Genomic DNA, 23,285 nt, shown 5'->3' with positions numbered 1-23,285 from the left:
GAATAGGGGTGGGAAAATGACCCAAAAAACCCTCTGGATGCGATTTTTAAAGACTAAAAATATGCCCAGTGACGCGCAGGCCGATGCGATAGCTAATGCGCCGCCTCGATTCCGCATCGGTTCACTAGAATTTGCACTGGAAGCTGGAGAGAACTATTTATCGACGCGATGGGCGACACGGAACATCGAGATCGCGTTGATCCTCTGGTTTGAGCTTTCAAATGTGTTTCAAACGAAGTCCGAAAAATCCAAAACTTACTCGGAAACACCCACTGACATTCCTGATCATGATTCAATCCAAAAATTATTACTTTAAGGTTATGAGGGTCGTGAAATAAAGTCTCCAACCTACGAAGGCTAGAATAATTCTAAGTGTAAATGCTTAGCTAAAATTTTGAAGTCTGAGACCTGTTTTCAAGCTTTAACGGACTGAGCTAAGCTTAAAATTTTGCGGGGTCTTACATAGGCTTTCGTGTGACATACTATATATTTCTCATATTTCTCAATAATAAAACCAATGCTTCCATATTCTTATAACTAAATATCTCTCTAAAGCAGTGAATCAAAGATTCCACTTTGCAACAGGAAACTGATTGTTCATCGAATTGTATTTTTATTTCCTTGTCGTAATTGAGTCTTTGTACTATGCTCTTAAACATTTGCCTACATTTTCTTATGACAGATAGTATGTGTTGAGGTGTAAACCCTCATTTTTTTAATCATCTAGAAATAGATGATTGTTCAAGCTAGAGTAAGCTTGGTGAGTCCAGTTAGAGTTTGTTGGAGAGTGAATGCAATAGAGTTGTTGTACTATTTGCTTGTAATAGAGTTATTTCTAGGAGTGTAAGGATTAAGAGTTTAATCCTGGAGTTTGAAATTTATATTTAAAAAGTTTCTTGGATATAGCGGAGCCTAAAAATCTCGGAGGCAGGTCATGATTTTTTCTCCCTTGAGCAAGAAGTTTTAACGTAAAATCTTTGTATCTGTCATTTACTTTATTCTTGCACTTATTCATTTATATCTCTCCTAGTTTTTGATGTGTGAGTTCGTCTGGGATCAGGTTCCAGAGTTGAGGAGCAACCCATTGCAACCCCTCAAGTAATTAACTACCATTTTGAAAAATTACAGATAACTACTTTTAAAATGACTAGATGTGTTTTTGTAAATAGATAGCGTTAAAATAAACTCCATAAAATTGAAACATTTTCCTTCATTGGGCGTTATTTTCACTTACCTTTCCATATTATTATCCTTTTTGAAAATATGGAGTAGTAACCAATATATATATATACACACACTAGTTTAGGTATACGCGCCTCATGCGTGTACCTCACTCTAATGATTTCAAACGTTACATTAAATGTAGTATTTGTTTAAATAATAGAAATGAATACAATAATTAAATTCAAAATCTTTTGAACATGTAAAGATGGAGAACTTATTTTAATAGTTATGTAGTATTTGTATATATCTAAGATGCAAATAAAATAATTGAAATACACTGACAGTCCCTTTAATTACATTGGTGTCTTCAGTAAAGTAAGCAAATGATTAGTGCTTTATAATCTATAAAATTGCACAATTTTACTTGATTTCGTCCTAGAAGTGCGAAATTTGACCTGAAAAACGATGTCACTTTGATCCCTCTTCTTCATCAAATAGTCGGTATATCTTTTTTGCCGTTTCAAATATAGCCATTCTCTTTCTTCCATAATTTCAAAATATAGTTTATATTATGAATTAAGAAAAATAATAAAAATAGTGTCTCAAGAAAAAAATTATATTATTATTTAACTACACCTATACAATAATAACATAATTATAAATAATATTAACACAATCAAAAATGAAAAGTAAAAACAAGAACAAAAACATGTCTTTGAATTCGCTATTAATCGACACGAAATTTTAAGCCCACATTGCATGTGAATTTTCCTTCTCTTGCAATTTATGGATATATTTGTTGAAGAAGGTAAGAAGATAATAATCTTCTAATGAAAACAAAGATATTCATCGTAATAACTCAAAGTAGAAAGAGAATTCATAACCATTTCAACAAAAAGTTAAAAACAAATGAAATTTAACTCCAAAATATTGCTAATTTTTTTTACGACTTTCTCCATCTTGTGATTTTTTCAATGTTTCAATATAATAGTTGAAAATCTAACAAAAGCGTCTTGAACATAAGAAAATACACTCTATTTATTATAATGTTGACATACATTAATAGCAAAATTAATCTACAAAAGCGTTTTCAATATAAAATAAAATATTTTATTTGTTGCAATAACACACACTAATAGCTGAAATATTTTCCATCAGTAATATAATAAGCAAAATAAAGATGAAATAGTATGCCACTAAACAAATATGATTACAAAATTTATGTTATTTTCTCTTTTTGGAGGACAAATATGTTTTGCTTTGTCTGGAAAAAAAAAATTGAATTGTTCACAAGTTAAATTTAAATGCTTACGCACCTGTGACCATTGAAAAAATAATAGAATTGACTATGTTACCTTCAAGAAAATAATCCGAATAAAAATACTAAGTAAAAAGACAAAAAAATAAAGAAGAAGAAGACTCAATTTATGTGTATCTCTACGGACTATATGTGTATAACTTTCTCCATTGTTATTATTCTTAGGATTTCTTATATAGTTAAAATAGGTATTTAAAATTATGGACTCTTACCATATATATTTTTTTATTATATATTTAAAAATTTCTTAATATTAAAATATATTTTTTCTTACCATATCTTTTAGGACTCCTTAATTATTAGTTCTCTTAATAATTCTTACCATATTTTAGGACTCTTTAATTTTAAATATTATAAAAATAATTAATAAATAATTCAAGAAAAATAGTGAAAAGACGACTTTATCTAAAGCAGAGACTTTTAATGAAGGGCAAAAAGTGCAATTCACTTTTTGAAGGATCTTCACACTTTTAATGTACTATAGATAGATATAGATATAGATTATAGATATAAATTATATATATGGATTATAGATAATAGATATAGATTATAGATAGATTGATAGACTATAGATATAGATTATAGATATATAGTTAGTAATATTTTTCATTCTCAAATTTTAGTTGATCAAAAGACAAAATTAACTAATGTCAACTTTCTTAAACGAAGTTACATTGGACAATTAGGTCAAGAGCAAGTCTTGTTCATCATTTTTAGTTCATACAAGCTCAAGATAGAGGAGAATAAGCAGATAACAAAGTTAACTGCTTTGAGAAGCTTTCGTTGAGTCGGTCTATCAAAAAGGCTTCTCTACCTTCACAAGGTAAGAATAAGGTTTGTGTACACATTATTCTCCTCACTCCACATGTGAAATATGTTAGTAAGCATATAATAAAGTTGAGAACTATATAGTATTTATCGATAGCTTGATTTGATTCACTTACTACTAGTTAAGTTGGCACTTGGCGTAGCCCAACTAAAGTTGCCCTTTAGGTACTGTTTCTTGGGATCAATTGAGTCAAATATACATAGTACAATTCCAAGATCTACCAAAATGTCTACCTCAAGTAAAATTGTGGGACTCGAAGGTGAAAACAATGTACATGTCAACAATAATCGTCGAAAATTCATGTGAAGCAACAGCATTCAGAAAGTTCAAGTATCTTTACTGCAGACATAGCGTAACATTAGCTATGCGAAAGTCAGAGTAACATAGCTCTACTAGCGAGCCCCTATGCAGTAGCTAGACTCAGAGCGAGACTGTCATATTGACCTGACGTTTCTACTGCTTAGTGAAACATAAGCCTAAACAGAATCAAGTTTAGTATACAAGAAGCCATCTATTAGCTTTCAACTTAGTTTGCATTCTCAGTGTTGGAATGTGAGCTTATGGATTTTCAGGTGTAGGCAGTTTGCATTCAAAAGTCTTGGAATGCAAGTGAATATATCAAACTACTGGGAGTATATTAAATTTCCAGAAAACATGTTCTGAACACAAAAAGGTTGCATTCCTTTCACCCATGCGCTCTTCTTTTCCTCCTTTGTTCTATGTAGTAAATTGAAAAGGTGCCTAACATAGAGTTTTACAACGACAATTACACCGAACAATCCGTTTGTGATTAACATTTTTACATCATAGTTTTAAGTTTTTACTGCAGCTCTAGCTGCCTAGAAATTTGAGCCTGATGCTAAGTTAGAAATAAAGATAGTACTACAAGCTAGGTTGAACTTCCTAAGCTAGGTTGTAATCTACCATGATCTTGGTCACTCAACAAAGTGGTGAAGGTCGATGAGAACCAAATTTTGTGAACCAAGGATTCTGGCATGCGTTAGGGGCTACTGCAGGCTGTTGCTTGTACGAAGACATTTCTGGTGCCCCCAACTGTGAACGATTGGCCTGGACAAACTCATCAAATCTGATGTTTGGTAATACTAAGCCATTATTTCCTTGGAATTGCGATGAAGTGCATTGCTGCTGGACTATCTTCTGAGAGAATAAGTTGTCCCCTATTGGTATTTCACCAGTAAGAGTCTTGACTGCAAACATGAAGCAAGGATCTTCCCAAACTTCATCAGAAGGTAAGCCCACAGAGGAAGGAGTATTAGCAGAAGCTGTACTTGGACAAGAACCTTGGACCTCACCCACTTCCTTTTCATTTATCACTGGAATCGTGCCAGTTAGCGTCTTTATTGCAAATTCTATGCAAGGATCCGTCCAAAGATCATGTAAAGACGACTCAAGAGCTGTTTCACCTTTCTTATCACCTTCACGGCTGGCAAGGAAAGTTTTTGCAGGTTCAGCGGGAGAAGGCTTCTCTTGCTCCTTTTGTGGTGAAGTAACAAGATCTTGTTGCCTTTTAATGGCCAGACTCCCAGTTTCTACCTTCTTGCTGATGGTGATACCAGTCACCACAGTTGCAACATGCTTACTGGTATTAATAAAATTCACAGGGTTATCGGTGGTGGCGGCTTGCATCCCCTCCTGTCTCACTGTAGCTAGATGGATTTGATTATTTGCTTGGAGCTTAAGAGATGTATCAGCTTTAATACCAGCAAGCCGTTTTGATGCTCTGCGAGGCAAGTTCACACCCTGTTTTCTTTTCCGCTGATTTGTTTCCATTTCATGCTTTTTCACTCCTGGTGACTGCTTTTCCTGATTTTCTCCACTTACAGGATCTGAAACAACTTTACCATCATCCACCATTTCTTGATGTTCTTCACTTGCAGGATCTGAAACAACTTTACCATCATCCTCATTCTCTTGACGTTCTCCACTTGCAGGATCCGAGACAACTTTACCATGATCCTCCTTTTCTTGATGTTCTCCACATGCAGGATCAGAGACAACTTTACCATCATCCTTCTTGTAATGCTCTCCACTTGTGGTATTCGGGACAACTTTACCAACATTCTTCTCTTCCGCATTCTCTGGTACAGAATCTCCTGTAATATTTTTTACTTCCAAATTAGAACGACTCAATTTGATAAACTACTTAAAAGACACTTCACGTGCCTACAACAAGTTTCCTTTTTCCTTTTAAAAAGAGCGCCTGTACTTGAATTTTGATGACATGAAGTGACATCTCTTGACCTGTCTAGAGGCAGCACTATCAGAAGAGCTTCTATTCCAACATTAAAAGCATTTCATTTTTTCCAAGAATTTCAGCAATAAATTAGTTCTTGAATACACAAGGAAATTTGTATGAGAGGAATGGAGGGAACTTACAGTAAGTAGATGACTTAAAGAGCATAAATCAAGCAATAAATACTCCATATGAAACAGAAAGCGTAGAACTTTCCAATTGTGAGCAATACCTTCAAAGGATGACATACCACCTTCTACGCAACTGGAATGCCCAATATGCTCAGCACCCAACTTCAGCTTCTGATTTGAATTAGCTACCTGGTCGGATGCATCACTGTCTAGCGATATCTGCTTGTCAGCTTCAACAGGCAACTAGCGAATACCAGAAACAAACAAAAAGATTAGATCATGAAGAATTACCATGGAGAATTTGAAGCATTGTTAGTGGTTTGAAGTCTTGCTAACGGGTTTTAGGTGTGAGAGTGTGCCCTATATGCAATGAGATTACCAATAAAAGGTTTCAAACAATTACAATAAAGGGAGGTCATGAAGTTTAATTATTTGATGAAAAATACACTGTATTAAGAGTCTGATCTCCACTATTTTTATAAAGGAAACGTAGACCAGAAGATGCTACAGATCTGAAATCACCAACAAAAGTTTAGCATGACAGAGACAATGGAAAGAATCATTTTTTAGAGGTTTCCCTCTCGAAGTTTTATCAGCTAATTCCAGAATCTCACAAAGTGTCCTAGAGTTTGATGTAAACAGTTTGTTTACAGATGTCTATATAAGCTTTGTAGGGTATGAATAGGGCATACTTTTCTATGGCCAAGCTGGTGAAAAGATATGAATACCACCACTTACACTAACATAGATATCAGGATCTGTAATGTACTCATATAAATTCCAGTAACTTGACGTGTAATTTCATCATACAATTTAGTTTTATGTGATCACAAATTTCTTTGCTTACTAATTACCTCCATAATCATTGTAAACAGGAGGTCGTGGATCCTAACTAGTTCATGAAAACCTTGGATTTTAACTACCAAAGTAAATGATAATACCCATAAATGAGAATTAGCATGGGAAAAACAATCACTTACAGAAGAGGAAGGTTCTCCCAGTTCTAATGTACCAGAACATAGATCATCGGGCTTGGATTCAATCCTTCCTGACTCTCTTGTTTCAAGGAACTGAGAAACTTGCTTCATAGAGCGGAAAGTTTGTCCGCTGACAGGGTCAATATAATACTGCAAAGGCGATTAAGCAATCACATAAGTACAAACTTCCAGCAGATTGCAACTGAAAGAGACAGCATGGAGTGAGTTTGAACCTAATATGGTAAGGATTTGCATTTCTAGTAATTGCTAAGCTGGTAGGCATTGAAATAGGAAAATAACAAAGGAGTTAGTACCGGATCTTTCCTGATCTTACGCCCCTTTTTCCTGGCCCTCAATTCCTTAATCCATCCTGGTGGCAACTCTTCTGATGCAGCCTCAGTAGAACACTATATTGTTGAAAACAGAGAAACTGTAAGGGCCAATACAAAGTAGAGAACTTCATATAAAGGAGGTTTCCCCGCAGTAGGGGGAGAAGAAGGTTGCACTACATTGGTAGAAAACATAAATTAACCAATGAGACCTTTTCAGTGTCTTTCTCCTCCAATTCCTTCATATTAGAACTCTTAGAACAATTACTGTCAACACTGCTAAGATAGTGAAGAACGTCTGCCTTGGAGCAGAATTTGACTCCTTTTGAGGGATCACTATACCACTGCAATAAACACAATAGATACACTCAGAGATACAGAAGTGCAGCTTAGAAGGAGAGGAATAACAATATATTGTTTTCAATTTTCTATTCTTAAATGTGCATGGATTGAAGATGAGAGCAGAAACTTCTATGACTCCAAATTTCAGGACCCGCCATTAGCGATTCATACATCATACTTTTTGAAGTTAAAATCAGCAAAGCCCTCAGACGACTATCAAGCGGTAAATGTGTGACGCTTCATAATGCACATTAGGAAGAAGACATAGCACAGCAAGGAAAACTACAAGTGGTGCGTGACAAATAGGTTGCACGGATACGATGGGTAGGACTGTAATAGGGCAACACAGCTTCTTAATGAATAAATACAATTCATCCTTTCCCTTCACTTTTTCTGGAAAGCATTCAAGCAAAATTTCCAAACTCGGTATTTGCTATTAAAAGCACAGATTGCAGTATGTAGTTTGTCCATTTTGGCAAAGATAAAATGATCCTGATAAGGAAAAAATTAGATAGGGAAAGGTATTGGAAGTTGTAGAATCTTTTAGAATTTCTCTACAATTTGGGTTATGAAGGGGAGCCTTGGAGTAACTGGTAAAGTTGGTAAAGTTGCTGCCATGTGACCAGGAGGTCACGGGTTCAAGCCTTGGAAACAGCCTCTAGCAGAAATGAAAGGTAAGGCTGCGTACGATACACCTTTGTGGTGGGACCCTTCCCCGGACACCGCATATAGCGGTAGCTTTAGTGCACCAGGCTGCCCTTTTTTTTTTTTCTATAATTTGGGTTATAAGAGAGCAGACTCTGAAGCTGAGCTGACTCCCTGCCACACACCATTAAAGAATCTTAATTTTCTCCTCATTTTAAACAAAATGGAATGCCAGCTTAACTGGCATCTCCGTAGTCTTAAAAACACCAAAAGCACAATAGGCACCTTATCTTCCAAAAAGAAATAGCAGGTTGCCAGAATCAATCAACATAAATAATTAAATACACATCAATATAAGAAACCAAAGCTCAGACTAAATACATCTTGAAGATGTGCATCATAATATCAATGTTGTGGATGGTAAAAGAAAATTTTAAGGATTATGGGATTAAGGTTTTAAGATACACAAACAAATTTGAGGGCTGAAATTCAATTATATGATGTTAGCAGACTGGATTTGGGGAAAAAAAACATAAAAACTATATTTGCTACAATTCAACTATAGGATAAACATAAATACCTCTCCAACTTGTCCCTTTTTTTCTAACTACACACCTAAGCTTGTAGGAATCCTATGAACCCACTATCCTTGTCCAAAGTGAAATTATTACCACCCTCTGAGACCACAACAAGATTTAAGCGAATTGGGTGCAATTGACGTGCGGGTAAACAGGAAAGAGTACAAGCAAGCGAGGAAGGAGGCGAAGTCAGCAGTCACGGCAGCTAAGACGGCCGCTTTTGAGAGCTTGTATGCAGGGTTACAGGAGAAAGGAGGGGAGAAAAAGTTGTTTAGACTCGCTAAGGCTAGGGAGAGGAAGGGTCGTGACCTCGATCAGGTGAGGTGCATTAAGGGGGAGGACGGTAGAGTGTTGGTGGAGGACGGCCACATTAAGAAGAGATGGCAGTCGTATTTTCATAGGCTCTTGAATGACGAAGGGGATAGAGCTATTGTGTTAGGGGAACTGGAACACTCAGAGGAGTGTCGGGATTTTAGCTATTGTAAACGTTTTAAGGTAGAAGAGGTTAGACAGGCTGTCCGCAGGATGCGAAGGGGTAGGGCGACGGGACCGGATGAGATACCGGTGGAGTTTTGGAAGTTCGTTGGAGAGGCTGGTGTAAGGTGGTTGACTGGATTGTTTAATGAAATCTTCAGGACGGCGAAGATGCCCGAGGCATGGAGGTGGAGTACCATGGTCCCTCTCTATAAGAATAAGGGGGACATTCAGAGTTGCAATAACTATAGGGGGATTAAGTTATTGAGTCACTCTATGAAGATCTGGGAGAGAGTGGTCGAGGTGAGGCTGAGACGGATAGTGTCTATTTTGGAAAACCAGTTCGGATTTATGCCCGGCCGCTCGACGACGGAGGCAATCCACCTGGTGCGGAGGTTGGTGGAGCAGTATAGGGAGCGGAAGAAGGATCTGCACATGGTGTTTATCGATCTGGAGAAGGCATACGACAAAGTCCCCAGGGAGGTGCTTTGGAGATGCTTGGAGGTGAGTGGAGTACCGCTGGCATATACCAGAGTAATTAAGGATATGTATGATGGAGCGAAAACCCAGGTGAGGACGGCGGGAGGAGACTCAGAGCATTTCACTGTCCTGACAGGATTGCATCAGGGATCTACTCTTAGTCCCTTTTTGTTTGCGTTGGTGATGGATGTGTTGACGCGGCGTATTCAAGGGGAGGTGCCTTGGTGTATGCTTTTTGCAGACGATGTAGTTCTGATAGATGAGACTCGAGGGGGTGTGAATGACAAATTAGAGGTGTGGAGGCAAACTCTTGAATCTAAAGGGTTCAGGGTGAGCAGAAGCAAGACAGAGTATGTGGAATGCAAGTTTAATGACGTGAGGCAGGAGAATGAGGTAGTAGTGAAGCTGGAAGCACAGGAGGTATGTAAGAGGGATAAGTTCAAGTATCTTGGGTCCGTGATCCAGAGTAACGATGAGATTGACGAGGATGTCTCGCACCGTATTAGGGCGGGATGGATGAAGTGGAAACTCGCGTCGGGGGTGCTGTGTGATAAGAAGGTGCCGCCCAAGCTTAAAGGCAAATTCTACAGGATGGTAGTCCGTCCGGCCTTGTTGTATGGAGCGGAGTGTTAGCCAGTCAAGAACTCCCACACCCAAAAAATGAAGGTGGCAGAAATGCGGATGTTGGGCTGGATGTGTGAACTGACTAAAGGGGATAGAGTTCGGAATGAGACTATCCAGGAGAAGGTTGGTGTGACTTCAGTGGAGTGCAAGATGCGGGAAGCACGATTGAGATGGTTCGGACACGTGAAGAGGAGGGGCATGGATGCCCCGGTCCGTAGGTGTGAGAGGATAGCGTTGGATGGTTTTAGGCGGGGTAGGGGTAGGCCGAAGAAGTACTGGGGCGAGGTGATTAGGCGGGACATGGAACAGTTACAGCTCACCGAGAACATGACCCTAGATAGGAAGGTCTGGAGGGCGCGAATTTCGGCAGAGGATTAGGGCCAGTTTGGGTCGCTAGTGTAGGGAATTACTTGGTGGGGGTTTTATTCCTGTTATGATTCCGTCTTCCGTGTTCCATGTTTTATTACGAATCTGTGGGCTTTCCTCTGCTTTCCTCTGTTTTATATTACTTATGGGTGCCGTATTTATGTTATGTAATCTGCTTCTGTGCTTTACTATGTATTTGTGTGGTATCTCGTGTCTTGAGCCGGGGGTCTATCGGAAACAGCCTTTCTACTTCATCAGAGGTAGAGGTATGGACTGCGTACATCTTACCCCCCCCAGACCCCACTAGGTGGGAATACACTGGGTTTGTTGTTGTTGTTGTTGGGTGCAATTGACGTGTCATCCATGTCAGATTCATCATCATTTCTCTTTCCAAATAGTCTATTCCTTTTCTTTAGCCATCTCTCTCCTCTCTAAAGTATAAAGGCCAAAATAGTAACAATGAAAATTGACGAACATGGTAAGTCATTAATATGGAGGAAGCTTAGCTCGGACTCTCTAAAAATGTTGCCGCACCCCTATCGGATCCTTCAAAAATGCACTACTTTTGAAGGATTTGACACGCAACCGTCGGCATTTTTAAGGAGTCCGAGAAACATGCCAGCAGCAGCAGCATCTTTGTGGCAAAGATAATGGGATAAAAAGATTCTTGGACTTGTGGTGAAGCCAGAGAGATCATATCAATCGTCATGTTTCTGTTTTCCCGGTTCAATTGTTGAAAGGACAGAAAAATCTAGCACATGGGATAGTTTTGGTAAGAGGATGAGATTCAAATGTGATATGAGAAGACACCATTGAAGAAAAAGAAAATTTTCACAGGATGGTTACAGTTTTTCATAAGTCAAGAGGAGGCTACATAACTGGTCTGAATTCTGGGGCATTTGTAGTCGACAAGGCTGGTGCCTTTTATGTCAAGAATAAATAAGGCTTTAAGAGTTATAAAAGTCCCACTCGTTGAGATTTTTTCCAACTTCAACTTCTTCCTAGGTAAAAGTTCAAAGAGAAAGTTGCATTTTGTCCTTTATTCTGCTCTCAGCCATGGTGCTTTAATGTGGGTAAATAAGCTTTTTCCCCCCACTGTCGTTTAGGACGGTAAAAATTCTATTTTGGACAAGTGTAGGAGGTTCATCGGTCGCCGACAAAGTTGGACGTGTAGATAAGAATTCAGGACATTTTAAGGAGTTCTTTGTATCATCTCATTTAAATAGCAGAAGCAACGTATCTGGTCTAATTGCTGAAAAAAGGTTCCAATATATGATCAATTTTAGGCAGATTAAGTAAATGTCAAAAGATTCAGTTATAGCGAACAAGGAAAAACAAGAAAGAAAAAGATAACAAAAGCATCAGACGTGAGAACTTAGCATCATTCCAAGGACAAGACACGTGGCTTGTGAACATAGAGAAAACAAAAGTATCAGATGCGAGAACCTAGCATCACTCCGAGGACAAGACATGCAGCTTGTGAACGTAGAGAAAACAAAAGTATCAGACGTGAGAACCTAGTCTCATTCCAAGGACCAGACTCGGTTTGTGAAAAACAAAAGTATCAGATGTGAGAACCTAACCTCATTCCAAGGACAAGACATACAGCTTGTGAACATAGAGAAAACAAAAGTATCAAACGTGAAACCTAGCGTCATTCCGAGGACAAGATACTTGGCTTGTAAACGTAGAAAAAACAAAAGTATCAGTTGTGGAAACCTAGCATCATTCCGAGGACAAGACACACGGCTTGTGAACGTAGACAAAACAAAAGTAGCAGACGTGAGAACCTAGCATCATTCCAAGGACAAGACACGCGGCTTGTGAACGTAGAGAAACAAAAGTATCAAACGTGAGAAGCTAGCACCATTCCGAGGACAAGACACGCAGCTTCTGAACATAGAGAAAAACAAATCGTTAGTTGTGAGAATCTAGCATCATTCCAAGGATAAGACACGCGGCTTCTGAACATAAACTAAGTTATCCCATCCTTTATGCAATATAACCAAGGAATTAATCTTTACCACAGAGACAATTGTTTAAGACTAAGTAAAACTGCCGCCCTACTAAACTTGACATGCAATGTCCGACATATCACACTATTATGTCTCCACAAGACCACTAACCAACCCATTTTTTCCCCCAATGATGGGATAAAAAAAAGAGAATATTTTTTACTTTATTCTCAAGTACTGCAACGATTGGGCGTGATTATAGGTACCATTCATTCTTAACCTTACCAAAACCTTCATCCATCATGAATAGGCCGTACCAAGGTCTGATATAAGACGGCCTGAGATGAGTTTAAATGGAGTAACATAGACAATGAAGAGTCATATAGCCGACTATAACTAGCTTGGGACTGAGGCGTGGTGACTGTTGCTTAAGCCAGAGACAATTTACTGACCGGCATAACAAGCTATATAATAAAGTCCAAAAACCAATCACTAGAACTAGGACATTCATATAATTATATTGTCTGGGCATTACATGGTTTAACAAACAAGTGCATGTTGAATTCTTTACCTATTCAGCCATAAGCAAACTAGCACCTCTTCAGTTAAACCTGTTTAGAGAAAGAACACCAACTCCTAACAGTTGCCCCTTTCTTCTTTTCTTTTTTTTAAAAAAAATTATAATGATGTCTGGATCAGCTTGCATGCACCTCAACAAAGTGTCCCTTACAAAATTCAATTACTTTGTGTACACAGATGAAACATCATCAAGCTTGCTAATTTATGCAACAAGGAGAAAAAAAAAAGTAGTAGACCATTAGCCATTAGCTATAGAGTACAGATTAAGCCAAGAATAATTGAAATTACATTTGCAGAGGGAATGGAAGATCAGAAATGAATCAAACAAAGAATCAATCTTTATTATCCCAGAAGAAAAAAAAAATTACAGAAAAACAAAAGGGAAATGTAACAAGATTAAAGAAAGAGGAGTGAGCAAGAAAAGCACCTTCTCTTTCTTTCCTTTCTTGCGTGCTTTAACCTCCATCTTCCAACCAGAAGGAAGCCAATTGGGCAAAGCCCTTTTCTTCCCCATCTCACCTAAATTAACAACTAACCCCACAAACTCAAATCAATCTCCAAGAACCCCAAAAACAAGAAAACCAAATAAAGATGTCTTTCTTTTCCAAAGGGTGGAATGAGGTGTGTATGCATAAGGGGAGGACACCACTATATATGTTGTGGTGTGTTGTGTTGTCTTCTCTTTATTTTTGACTCTTAACAGAGTAAAGTGACAAGTAGAGGAAATGGGGACATCATGGGGGTGTAGGGGGGTGGGAGGAGAGAATGGGACAAATACCACGTGTCTGCCAAAGTCTTTCTCAGAGTTTCAAAACTTGCAAATCGAGGCAAACCAAAACGTCTTTTATGATGATTCTTTAATCCTATCTTTCATTGTTTTGGTTTTAGTCTGTTCCAATCCTCAAATTTTCATTCGTTATTTTTATAATTTGGGTCCTCATCTGACATCCTCCTCAAATGTGCAAGTGGGTAATAGGAAAAAAAGAAAAAGCTCTAGAAGTTACTGTTAGGTGAGTGCATTTTGCTTGTTCTTACACTTGATTCATATATTTATTTATGTTGGTTTGGCATTATCTTGGGCTCCATTAACGCGGGTGTCGGAGTCAGTGGACGGTCGCTTGGAAATTTCAGTCTTCACAAACCTCATGCTAATCTCATGTATAGCCAATTGGGGCCACTTTAGTTTATGTTTATGTATGTATGTAAAAATTAATTTAGAATGCAGTAACAACAACATTATATGTTGTATTTCCGTAAAGTAAAATGTTGAGAGGATAAAACGTATGCAATTTATATTATTATTTTAAATGAATTAGAGAGATTATTAATTTATATCGCTATCTCAGATAAAATAGAAAGATTATTTTTAATAGACCCCGATCATGACCATTATTCTAGAATGCATTGAAAACAAATAGTGCATACATATATGTGCATATTATTAATGTCTTATGTGTTTAGGGGCGGACCCACGTGTTAGAGTGGGGTGTACGTGCACCCAGTAAGTTCGAAAAAAGTTGTGTATATGTACATGTATATGCCTTATATAAACTGTTATATAATTATGTGCACCCTAAAGAACACAGCAACACTTTGGGCGTGTTGGTTATCTATGTCGTTTCTTGCAGATGTGACCCGGGATCGATAAGTTCGGAAAAAATTGTGTGTACATGTATATACCTTATACAAACTGTTATATAAATTATGTGCACCCTAAACATAGCAGCACTTTTGGCGCGTTGGTTATCTACGTCATTTGTCGTAGATGTGACCCGAGATTGAATCCTCCTAGGGTTAAGTTTTCTTTTTTCTGTTTTTTGTGAATAATTTTTAACGACAAAAGTAATAGTGAGGAATCTAACCTGCAACCTCTTTGCTTACACAATCCACCCTTAACCACTGGGCTACTGCATTAATCTATTTATAAGGAGTTAAGGTTTATGTATTACCCTAAAACTCATATGTCTATATATTTGTATTTTCGTCATTGTTTAAGCCTTTACTAATCAATCAATCAGACATGATACTATTCATCAATCGTCATTAGAATATTCTCGAGCGCTTATATTATGATAAAGGTACACCCGCACTTTTCAAATCTTGGGTTCGTCTGTGTGTGTTATATTCTTTTAACTTATATATGACTACTAATCTCTATATAGTATTATGCTAGGTATATCTAATGGCATGGAAAATTATGGTACTAGGCTATTAGCAATGTTAAGATTTTTAATGTATATATTATTATAGTTAAAAATACAGTTATCCTTTAAGACTTTTTCACTCTATTTTCATTATTTTTATGAAAGGTGTTGTTATAAATATAAATAAAAGAAACTAAAAAGTAAGCAAAATCAAACAATGCATGAGAAATAGTCTCAAGCATTATAAATATATCATGTTCAATATTATTTTTATACACTTTATCAAATGATCTGTAGTCTGCTTAAAAGATATTATATTTGAAAATAATTTAATTGTAAAAAAAAAAAAAAATTGGTCTGAGTTAGCTTTTTGAAATTTAAAAATATTTAAAGAACAAATTTATTAAAAAAATTGAAATGACCAAATGAATACTTAAAGATAATTTTTCAAATATATAACAAACGCTAGCTAGAAAAGAAATTATGCTTTCCGAACAAAGGTTTGGATAACAAAATCAGTTAGTTTAATGTGATACAATTAGGAGTATCAAATGTTAAAACCATACATATTGGAAATTATATATAAATACAAATCAAACAGCTTAAAACTAAAAATATATTATTTCATTTTCATTATAGTAAAAATGTTTGATGAGATTATAAAACTTAAGAAAGAAATAGGAGTGATTTTTTTTTTTTTTTTTGAAATTTATTCTATATATTTTTTGTAACCGGTAAAATAAAAATTTTTAATAGAATTTATTTTACTTAAAAATTATTGATAAGAACCACATACATATTAAAACTGAGGAATATATGTTATAGATTGACCGACAGAGAAAATGACGAAAATGCCCATGGTTCGTCCGACCATCGGCAAACTACAATTTCTTTTATGGAATTGGGGTTTGACTAATGCCAAGCGAACCCCTAAAATATTATAAAAAAATTTTAAAGAAAAATAATTAACAGATGAAAAAAGTGGAAGGACGTTAACCAAAACTCACAATTCATCCGAGGATGGGTGGACAGTCTGTTTCGGTGTGTTTTTTAGGGACATGTCATTTTGATTAATTGTGTTCAAATTCATGCCCTTTAGGTGGGCGAACTCAATTTGGAAGCATTAGTTACGTTATGCTTTGCGTTGTAGAAGCTGTATTTTTGGAAAAAGCCCCCAAGATTGCTTCATATTGATTTGATTTATTTATAGATTTTTAAAAAAGGTTGATATAATTAATTTAATTTGATAAATTAGAAAAACGAACCAAACCGACATTTTTCATGTTTCTTTAATTTTTTTCTGGGTTTATTCGTTAATGGGGTTACGAAATGGACCAAGCTTGACAATTAATGGCACGTAAACATCCAAACAGACTAGACCTCCACCTAGAGCTTGATATAGGTGGCATTAATAGTAGTATTTCACAAACGTCAAATGATAATCAAAATAGTGTTAGTTTAATAAGTATTTCAAATGAAACTAGTAATATTTTTTCGTCTATAAATTTAAATTTCACAAATAATTTTTCAATTGAAGTTTGATTTGAACATATAATTTCAGTTTTCAAAAACAATTTTTCCTGACTTAACCTTTAGAGTATATAATTCTTTTTACATTGTTCAAACGTTTACTTACTGCCTTCTATATTTACAACTTATGTTTGCTTTTATTACATCACTAGGAAAATTAGCCGCGCTTCGTGCTGTGTTAAAAAATTAATTTTTATTTGATCAATTTTATATTCATTTTAGATTTATTATTTAATCATAATATTATAACTTGTTATAATTATATTATGAAGAATGTTTTGTTCCATAAAATAAAATAAAATTTAACAATTTAATAATTTAACATTTATTAAATGAAAGATAGCATATTCTTTATCAATAAATTAAAATATATTTCCTAATAACAATTTTATTTCATTTCTATTGCGTATTCAATGAAGTTGAGATTTTAATTTGAAATAATGTACTTATGTGTGCTTATAAATGCACAAAGATGGTAAGATAATTTTTTTCTCATTATAATTATATATATATATATATATATATATATAAATCAATTTCAATAGCATAAATCTCTTTAAGTCGTCAGCACTATATACAAATTAACTCCATATGACAATCACCTTAATGTGCATATTGCAATTTGCATCATGAAGAAGTTGGGAAGAAGAAGGATTATATGATACATATTTATAGATAGAGCTTAAATAAAAAAAAAAAAAAACAATGAAGAAACCTATTAACAAAAAAATAAAATAAAAAAATGAAAAAATTAAATCAAGTAGATCCTTGTGCAAATATTTATAATTCCTCCGCATCTGATTATCAACAAAACACAAAATTTTCTCCAACATTTCATAACTTCCTTCTCCATACATTTTCTAAGTGTACCATATTGTAACTCACAAGATTAACTACACAAGGTCTTTTATATAGAATTGAAATATTTAATATGGTGATCTTTCATTGTTCATTTATAACTCTTAATTTTCTTGGGTAATGGAGATTATAAAAAGCATGAGTTATAAAAATGATAATATGTGAGTTAAAAGCATAAAATTAATGGACATTATGAGAATAGAAGTTATAGAAATATAAAGTGGTGTGAGTTATGAAAATGACTTATTAAATAAATTATTTAAGAAAAATAAAAATACTTTTAAAATGGATTATTGTATTACTATTATATAGTGAAATAGAGAGAACAATGTCCAAAAAATAAGAAAAGAATAAATGCAATTGAAGGTCATTGAGAGGTGTTACATCACCTCTTCTACATAAATAAGCAAATCATTAAAGAAAACATAAATTATTTTTCGCATCATAAAAAATACATAAAGAATAATGTATTTCATTAATTAATAAATATGACTTAAGAATAATGTATTTCATTAATTAATAAATATTCATTTTAAGTCATTAATAGTATTGTTTGAAGTTTGGTTAGTAATTAACACCAACAAAATTACAATAGCTATTGCTTAAACGAAAATAAAATTTACAATAATAAAAAAATCATGAAAGTTCATATTATAGAAGTTACGTATAGAGAACATACTCATGAACACTCACACACACACACACACACCTATTTTTTTTTATGTTAACCATAAGAAAATAGACGAAAAAAGAAATACAAAATTAGTATACAATTTTTTAAGCTCTTGTTCGATAACCTCTTTGACAAACTATCAACCTTCAAAAGCTCTCAAAATTTACAATAATAAAAAAATCATGAAAGTTCATATTATAGAAGTTACATATAGAGAACATACGCATGAACACTCACACAGACACATATCTAATTTTTTTTATGTTAACCATAAGAAAATACACGAAAAAAAATACAAAATCAGTGTACAATTTTTTAAGCTCTTGTCGATAACCTCTTTGACAAACGATTAACCTTCAAAAGCCTATTAAATTTATAATAATAAAAAAGTTATGAAAATTTATATTATAGAAGTTACATATAGAGAACATACCCATGAACACTAACACACACACACCTAGTTTTTTTTTTTTAACGTTAACCATAAGAAAATACAAGAAAAAAGAAATACAAAATTAGTGTATAATTTTTTAAACTCTTGTTCGATAGCCTCTTTGACAAACGATCTTCCTTCAAAAGCCTTCTTCATAAGCTGAAATTTAATACTGTAAATAATAATATAAAGAACACTATTTCAAATATAAAACAAAAAAGATATTCTTGAGTATGGATCTCATGAAACAAAATATTATAACTTTATATAGATGAAAATGGAGGAACATCATAAGTTATCTTAAATTTTATAATTAAATAATTAGAGGTTATGAATATGAAAACTTAAAAGTCACAAAGTTAATAATATTATTAAGAGTAGAAATTTAATTTTTAATCATATATAAATATAAATTTTACTTAATACAAATCAATCACATTAATTATAAAGCAAGATAAAAATAATTAACAAAATATTTAGAGTTTGAAAAAAAAAAAAGAGAAAAAAATAAATGGTCTTCTTGAACATTAACTAATTGAGGGTTATGAATATGAAAGGTTTGAGAGTTATGAACATTAATTACTAATATTTAAGAGTAGAATTTATGTAATTAAATGTATAAATTAAGGATATGATTTTACAAAATAAATTAATTGAAAAAAAATGTCAAAAAAGAAGAAAAAATAAAAAATAAAAATGAAGATCTCTAAAACATGCCACGTAATTGTCTAAGAGTCTCCTCTCTCTCTCTATATTCTTTCTATATTATACGTGTCTTTGCCTTCATAAACATTTCTATCAAACAGTTCCAACACATTAGTAAATGTAGTTCAAACATCTACTTCATATAGTCCTGCACTATTTTTCTAAGCCACGTTAATTTTTACTTGCACTCACACTTTCTAAAATCCTCCTTTATCCATAGTTAGTAGCCCTGATAATCCCATCTACGTTAAGATTTTTGTCCCGATTTTCTTACCAAAGTTAAGTTTTACTTTTTCTTGTAAGGAAAATAAAAGTAATCATAAATACTTTTACTTTTCCTGAAAGGAAAATATAAAAATTTTTCATATTTGGCTAACCTCTTTCTTGGAGGAAAGGTTTTGGACATCTATAAATAGAAGACCTCTTTCTCATACCATAACACAATAGCATCCACAAAGTAGTCTTTAAAGGGTCTTTATTTAGGGGGAGATTTCTCCCAATAAATTTAATATTTTTCGATATTTGATTTTCAATATGTAGGTCTTTTGACCAAAACATATTAATAATATTATGCTTTTGTTTAGTTTTCTTTGTCGTCTGATTTATCACCTCATGGTTTGCAAACTTTAAACCTCCTCATGACGCCTCTCGATTTCGAACCCACTCCTTATCTTCTTTCGTCTCTTTTTTCCTCCCACAAATCCGCCTTCACTCATAATCACCTCAAAAATGACATTTAGGGTGTGTTTGGTATGATGAAAAATATTTTTCATGAAAAATGTTTTCCTGGAAAAAGTTTTTCTAGAAAATAAGTTGGTTTTCTACTTATTTTCTCATGTTTGGTTGGTGAGTGGAAAATATTTTCTAGTGTTTGATTGTTGAGTGAAAAAATATTTTTTAGAAAATACTACTAATTGTTAACTAGTATATCAGTACCTCTAACAACTCAACAATTTGTAAGAACTAATTTAATCATATCAAATAATATCAATATCGACTACTAAAATATTACAATCACTAAATTTAATCAACTACTAATTAGCAAATATAGGATACATTTTTCAACATTTTGTTAGGACAATCTCAAGATACTACAATCAATAGAAATACAACGGAACGACAAGCTTATTCAACCTTGTGAAACAAGCTACATCGATGACAAAATGAAATATGCAATTAGCAAAAGTAATATAGGTAAGTCTTCCTCTATGCATATGGAAATAAAAATACATCCAACGAATATTGTAAAAGAAAAAAATTCAGGCTTCACTATTTTTTATTTCAAGCACTGAAAATTGAAGCAAAGCACAGCGAAAAAAATTTCCGAATAATGTGAATTTTTTGAGAAATGTGAATATGAGTATTTTTGGGGTGGGGAAGAGGGGTGAGGGTGGGGGCATAAGTCACATTCGTCATTTTTCGAAAAATGACTTTCCTTGACCGATGAGGGAAGTCATTTTTCCTCAAATGGAGGAAAATGAATTGTTGTGGAAAACATTTTCCCAATATTTAACTACAACCAAACAACGAAAAATATTAAACATAATTTGTAATTTAAATGAATTGATTAGCAATCAAACTTATGCCTTGTAGACACAAGTTTAAGTTTAATTCTAAGTCATACCCCAAGCATAATTAACTTGTGGAGTATTATATAAAATTTTGTCCACAAAAAGTTATTTATTACGAAGGACATATATCAAGTCCAGCACAAAATGAGCAAAAGTGCAAATGAATCCCACTGGACCAAAATTTGAGAAAATAATTATTTTTTTTTGTTTAAATTGCAACAGGTCATGGGAGATAGTTTTCTCTACCAAAGTTATCAAGACTAGCTATATATTTCATCATCAAAATCGTAGATCAAAAAGGAAATCTAATGTAGTAAAGGTCGTACAATCCATTTTACAGAAAGGAAAAACCTGGTCCTTACACCTTATTCTACTTTTGAAAAATTTGATCATGATATCATGAATATATTTATTAACAAGGTTATAACTGAAAAACTCTATACATCTCTAATCTATCTAATACTACCAATTTCTTTCAGCAAGAATCCTTCATTTCTTACAAAGTAAACTTGATGACCTTTGCACCAACCACATGCAAACAAATCTTGACGACAACAGTATTTGCTTGATAATGGTGGTGTTTGGGCAAACTTGACAAATCCCTTTTCTCTTTATTTGGAACTTGTTCGAATTTCGGTATTTGAAATACTGGTGAAATATTGATCCGGAATAATTGGATCAAAATCAATTGTGGAGAGGATTCGGTCCACTAGGGACTAATCTCCTTGACACTATGTGCATTTTTTGCCCTGTTGCATAGTGAGGAATTGTTTTGAAGTACCTGAAAAAAGTCGAATAAAACTTGACTCTTATTCTTTCTTCATTTTCAGCATAATATGAATCCTTGCAGCTGCATAGTTGGACATTTCCCAAAAGAATTATCAAAGTGATGAACAATAACAAGCATGATCTAATCCCCATTTTTATGAAAGAGATCCAAAAGGATTTTTCCTAAATGATGGAACTTGGATTAATGTTGAAAATATATTTATACAGGGAAATGGCAAAGCTTAGTCAGAAACAAGATTATAATAAATCTTAAAATTTCAAGAAATTGATTTAGCCTAGCTTAAAGTCAAACTGAGCCTTTTGCAAGAAATTAAGTTGGGAGTTGACCTTTATATAAAACTAGCACAAACATGTCCATTCACTTGTTTTGGTGCTCAACAATCCCATTAATTAAATAATTAATAAGGTCGTATTTATTTTGATCGTACAAAAATTATCTAACAATCAAATCGCTTAGAAGGTATATTATAGATAAACCCATATAATAAGCGTTAATTGGTAACCTACAATAAATGGTAATAACTTGTTATATAAATACTTTCCCAATTTCAACTTGTATTTTTCACTAATTCGTTTAAAAAGAATGTCTTTTCTTTTTTTGAGAATCTTTTAATTTAACCTTTCATGTGACTAATTTAATATCTATGAACTTAAAGAATATTTTAATGCATTCAATATAATTTTAATTTAAGATTACACGATTCAAAATTTTTTTTTACTTATTAAACTCCGTATTAAATAAACACTAAATAAATCAATTGAAATGGATAAAGCAACAAATTAAATAAGACTGTTGATATAAAAATTCGTTATATATCACCATCCGCATTTATGACAGACTTACAAAGTCTAAGAGATACCCAGGAATATATGAGCTAATTTGTCGAACAGATAGGCACGAGATAAACATCATAAGCCTAATTAAGCTCAGAATAATAATATTACTCCTATTATTATTATTATTATTATTATTATTATTATTATTATAAAAGAAAATAAAAAGTCCACTTCCTTGCCGTATATGATTTATCCACTGGCATGCTATATATGATCTAACGTAACGTATACATGACATATATAATACTTAATAGGTGGAAAAAATAACTTGGGATCCTAGTTTATTCTTATTTGTGAGTCAAAAACTTTTCATAGAGTTGAATATCGTCATTAAAAATTGATTTATTAATCAAGTACATAGACAATGGTTGTCAACTCTTAATTAGAAACGCCAAGCTGATAATGTCATCTTGTGCAGGCTGCTCAATAATTTGTGTGTTAAAAACCAGGTGATGATAGTACAACGTCATTAATCAACGTGGCCACAAGTCTTTTGTTGTATCAATATTTCGACCTTATAATCCAACTCTAGCTTGATGCTTTTACGGACATTATTATTGTACCATATGTTTCCACTTCAACAAATTCTACTGTCTCATGCACAAGTACAAAAAGGTCAGTATGATGTACAAAATATTTCACGTTCATACAGAGCTCGAAGAAGGGCCACATGAGTGTGAGGTAGGGGGTCAATCTTATT

At 33.9% G+C, this 23,285-nt stretch overlaps 1 protein-coding gene across 5 annotated transcripts; it reads right to left on the bottom strand.

The window, feature by feature from the left end:
- Positions 1–3,971: 3,971 nt before the first annotated feature.
- LOC107863325 (methyl-CpG-binding domain-containing protein 13) lies at positions 3,972–14,086 on the bottom strand. Of its 5 annotated transcripts, none has more exons than XM_016709199.2 (6): positions 13,473–14,086; positions 7,215–7,346; positions 6,988–7,080; positions 6,677–6,823; positions 5,798–5,939; positions 3,972–5,425 (listed from the first exon to the last, which is right to left on the bottom strand). In XM_016709199.2, the coding sequence occupies exons 1-6, from the start codon at positions 13,557–13,559 to the stop codon at positions 4,251–4,253; spliced, it is 1,776 nt and encodes a 591-aa protein (XP_016564685.1). In that variant the 5' UTR covers positions 13,560–14,086; the 3' UTR covers positions 3,972–4,250. The 5 variants fall into 5 exon arrangements, with proteins under 5 accessions (XP_016564685.1, XP_047264567.1, XP_016564688.1 ...); XM_047408611.1 differs by lacking the exon at positions 13,473–14,086 and adding an exon at positions 13,038–13,458; XM_016709202.2 differs by lacking the exon at positions 13,473–14,086 and adding an exon at positions 12,302–12,401.
- Between the last annotated feature and the right edge of the window lie 9,199 nt (positions 14,087–23,285).

The sequence above is a fragment of the Capsicum annuum genome, chromosome 3 (assembly GCF_002878395.1).
Source record: "Capsicum annuum cultivar UCD-10X-F1 chromosome 3, UCD10Xv1.1, whole genome shotgun sequence".
Taxonomy (NCBI): domain Eukaryota; kingdom Viridiplantae; phylum Streptophyta; class Magnoliopsida; order Solanales; family Solanaceae; genus Capsicum; species Capsicum annuum.
This window is presented reverse-complemented; position numbering and strand designations above follow the sequence as displayed.